The sequence below is a fragment of the Crocuta crocuta genome, unplaced genomic scaffold, assembly GCF_008692635.1.
Source record: "Crocuta crocuta isolate KB4526 unplaced genomic scaffold, BGI_CrCroc_1.0 scaffold1269, whole genome shotgun sequence".
In the NCBI taxonomy this organism is placed as follows: domain Eukaryota; kingdom Metazoa; phylum Chordata; class Mammalia; order Carnivora; family Hyaenidae; genus Crocuta; species Crocuta crocuta.
In genome coordinates, this window is record NW_027531335.1 from 257,549 (window position 1) to 261,902 (window position 4,354).

The window sequence follows — 4,354 nt, forward strand, 5'->3', positions numbered from 1 at the left end:
TAGAATCCTTTCCAAATCCCCAAATCCCATTAATGGATTCCAGCCTTATAAAACTCGAAAGGAAGGTGGAGGCTGTTATCCCCTTTGTTTAAAAAATACATTTTAGTTTTTGAAACAGTTTGGGCTTTACAGAAAAAATAGTAGGGATCATACTGACAATTCCCATACACCCTGTGCCTAGTTCCCCCTGTTATTAACCTCTTACGTCAATTAGTATAGTGCAGGGTCACCAGGGTGGCTGCGTGGGTCGAGCGTCTGACCTCAGCTCAGGACATGATCTCGCGGTTCGTGAGTTCGAGCCCCGTGTCGGGCTCNATTTCCTTCGTTTTTTACCTTTGGATTCTCTCCCGGGTAGCATATTACATTTGGTTGTCACGTCTCTTTAGGCTCCTCTTGGCTGTGACAAGTTCTCAGGCACTCGTTTTTGATGGCCTCGTCAGGTCTCAGGAGTCGTGAAACTTTGTAGGATGCGCCTCTGTTGGAATTTGAGGTTTTTCTCATAGATAGACCAGAGTTGAACACAGAAATTTGAAGTCCGTGAGTGGATCATGGATGACTAGTAGTTTATTTACCCTTGGCATCCATGAAATTTCAGTCGAATATCTGCTGGAGGGCTTAAGCACAGTTGGGAAATTCACGGATGGAGAAGATGAAGTAAGTCCACGTTCCTTGGTGTGACCTGTAAGGTCCTTCTCGGTTCCCCCTTGCCCACCTCACCATTTTCTAGAGGAAGACACTGAAACGCCATTGGGTTAGATGACTTACCCAAGGTCACACAGAAGAGACAGGTCGAAATGCACATCTGCTTTGTCTGGTTCCTGATCTAGTACCTGCTGTCCCCAAAGTCCGTACATAATGTCTAGATTCCGGAGAGGATGACTGGACGCTTGCCGACCAAGAGCCGTGGTCAGCTGGGCATTGAGTGCCCGAGACTGTTATCTGGTGACTCCCTGCTGCGGCCTTTTCTCTACCTGTCAGTCCGGACCTCTATTCCTCCTCATTTCATTAAAATCTAGCAGCAGACCGGGGCGCCTGGGTGGCTCAGTCAGTCAAGGGTCTGACTCTTGATCTCCGCTCACGTCTGGATCTCAGGGCTGTGAGTTCACGGTCCGCGTAGGGCTTCACGCTGGGCGGGAAGCCTGCCTAAAATGTAGAGGCAGCCCAGCCTGCCGGACGACACTCATCAGAAAGGGAATTAAAGGAACACTTGGCCAGTCGCACGATGGTTGTGGCCTGCCCGGTATGTGTAGGTACGCGCGCACTCGGCCTGGTTTCTGCTGCTTTGCGTGATGGCCAAGGGGACCACGGGACATGGGCACATGTGTTGGGCACTGCAGCTGCCGGACCTGGGCGCGAGAAGACCTGGATGAATCGGCTTGCGAGATGCAGATGAGGGAGGAGGGAGCGCCAGGGCGCCTGTGTTTGAGGGGTAATGAATCACATTTCATATGGCTGTGACCATCTGTTTTCCAGGATCTGCATGTGCACAAATTCTTCCATCACTGCCAGCTGATTCAGTCGGGCTCCGTAGAAGCTCCGGGGGAGCTCATTAAATATTTAAAGGTAAATGAACAGCTTTCCGCGAAAGGTTTGTTTCCCGTGGCTTTCTTGTTGCCATGGTTTGATGAGGGGGGAGGGGAATGAGACGAAGACCCTAAAATCGTTGGAGCTGTGTGTCCCCAAGAGAGGACGTCCTCCAACGTGCTTCTCTCTCAGCTGCCAATTTGGGAGCAGACAGCCAACTTGCCACGTTAGGAAGAAACTGGTAACAGCCAGACTCTGTCGACATGTTTTTTTGAAAGTCTCATGAAAATGTTTACTTCGGTGCCATCAGTTGGTTTTCGCGGGTCTTTTCTCTTCCTGCTGACTTCCCAGTAACGGGGGCAGCCACGGTGGGGAAGGGAGTCAGGGCACANGGGAATAAAACGGACGGTTCCTGGGTCTCTGGGTGAAAGATTATCAACAGGGTCAACTGAGGAGCGAAAAACCCAGTTTCTGCATGTTGCATGGGCGAGAGCGTTAAGAAACCGCGTATTTTATTTAAATGCATTGAGAACCCAAGGCTCTGTTTATTACCTAACACGGGCTGAACTGCACATCACGGGACCTCGCTGGGAGCGACTCTTCTTTCGGTTTCTACCGAAACCTTTCAGTGAAAGGTGTACTCCTTTCGTAGGGCAGCCATGGAAAGTCTGAGGCATTTTTATTTTATTTATTTATTTTGAATTTTTAAAATATTTATTCGGAGAGAGAGAGAGAGAGAGCGAGAATGCAGGAGAGGGGCAGACACAGAGTGAGACAGAATCCCAAGCAGGCTCCGCACCATCAGCGCAGAGCCCGAGGCAGGGTTCGAACCCATGAACCGTGAGATCGTGACCTGAGCTGAAATGAAAGAATCAGACGCTCAACTGACTGAGCCACCCCGACACTCCAGGAATTTTTATTTTAAGTGAAATCTCTACAGGATTTCCCTTTGGATATATATTATTACTTAATGATGTTCTCAGGAAGTAAAAACATCTCTTTTTTGAAAAATTTTAATGTTTATTTTTGAGAGAGAGAGACAGAGCATGAGCAGGGGAGAGGCAGAGAGAGAGGGAGACAGAATCTGGAGCAGGCTCCAGGCTCTGAGCTGTCAGCACAGTGTCTGACACAACTCGAACCCACGAACTGCGAGATCATGACCTGAGCCGAGGTCGAACGCTTAACCGACTGAGCCACCCAGGCGCCCCCAAAAATGTTTGTTTCTTTCAGAGAGAGAGTATGACAAGAGATAACATGTATGGGTTCTGGAATCATTTCACCGAGCTTGTGTCCCAGCTCTGTCCCCCATTAGCCCTGTGATTGACCTTGGCCGAGTTATGGAACTACTCGAAGCCTTGGTTTCTTCATCTGTCACGCAGGCAAACCTGTGATGCCAACTTGTAGGGTGGTTGTGGGGCTTAAGTGAGATAGGGCATGTACCATATAGGAACCATTCAGCGTACACTTATTTCTTGAGTGCCTTCTCGGGGTCAGACGGCATTCTCGTGTCTGGAATATAAGGGAAGAAAGCAAACGATATCTCTGTTGTCGAGGAGCTTACTTTCTTGTGGGCGCAGATGGACAGCAAACAAGTAAATGACTATGTTACGTAGCTATATATGTCGTGTATTCATTCAGGTGGTAGTAATTGCCACAAAGAAGACCCAAACATAGAGTGATAAGGGGGGGAGAGTCCCTCTTCTAGATAAAGTGTCAGAGAAGATCTCTGGCAAAGTGACATTTGACAGAGACCTAAAGGAAATGAGGGCCCCAGCTGTGTGGACTTTGGGCGGAGAGCTGAGAACAGCAGCTGCAAAGCTTCTGAGCAGCTTGCTTGGCGTGTTCAGGGCACAGCAGGACTTCCAGAGTGTAGCTACCGGAAGGTAGCTGAGGAGCTATGTGGGTGCGGCCTCCTAAGCTGTGATGACGAGTTTGAATTATACCTTAAATAGATGCGAAGCCTTGTGGGGCTTCGAACAGGGGAGTGACATGGCATGATTTGGGGTGTTTTTTTTTAATGTTCATTTTTGAGAGAGGCAGAGCACAAGTGGGGAGGGGCAGAGAGAGAGGGAGACACAGAATCCGAAGCAGGCTCCAGGCTCTGAGCTGTCGGCACAGAGCCCGACGTGGGGCTCAAACTCGGGAACAGTGAGATCATGACCTAGGCTGAAGACGGATGTTTAACTGACTGAGCCACCCAGGTGCCCCCATGATTTGGGTTTTCAAAGTACCATTCTGCCTACCATATTGAGAAGATACTGTTGGAAGGGTAGAAGCAGGGAGATGGTTGATAAATGGTGGCTACTATTCATTAAAAAAATTTTTTTTTAAATTTTAGAGACTGAGAGTACCTGAGCAGGGGAGAGGGACAGAGGGAGAGCTCAGCACGGAGCCCAACGTGGGGCTTGATCCCATGACCCTGGGATCATGACCTGAGCCAAAATCAAGAGTCAGATGCTCAACCGACTGAGCCACCCAGGCGCCCCTGTGGTGNCATCATTGTCATCTACTGGTATTCTTACAATGGAGAAAAAGAAATACATATTTGTGTATTTGTGTTTTTAAGGGTGTGGAAATTTTGATATTAAGGTGACCTTTGCTCGCCCTCTAGTGGCAGTGAGTGAAATGCCACATGATTACAGAAGGAGCCGAACTCCTGTATGGACTGTTTGCCCTGAAGGGGAGAGAGTCTTGAGAGTTGTTGATGAGGTAGCTGAAGCCGGAGTAGAAGGGAGGGCTGTCTGAGGAGCTGGTGCCTCAAGCTGAAAAGAAATGGAGAGCCAGACAAGCCTAGGTGATAAAGCCGTGGCAAAGGAGAACTGATATGGCG

At 49.0% G+C, this 4,354-nt stretch overlaps 1 protein-coding gene across 1 annotated transcript in view; it reads left to right on the forward strand.

Moving 5' to 3' along the window:
* DOCK11 (dedicator of cytokinesis 11) overlaps positions 1-4,354 on the forward strand; it is a 147,138-nt gene that overhangs the window by 51,378 nt on the left and 91,406 nt on the right. The window contains exon 23 of the mRNA XM_077771917.1: positions 1,474-1,563. Coding sequence (XP_077628043.1) covers positions 1,474-1,563 — 90 coding nt within the window. The remainder of the gene's footprint in view (positions 1-1,473; positions 1,564-4,354) is intronic.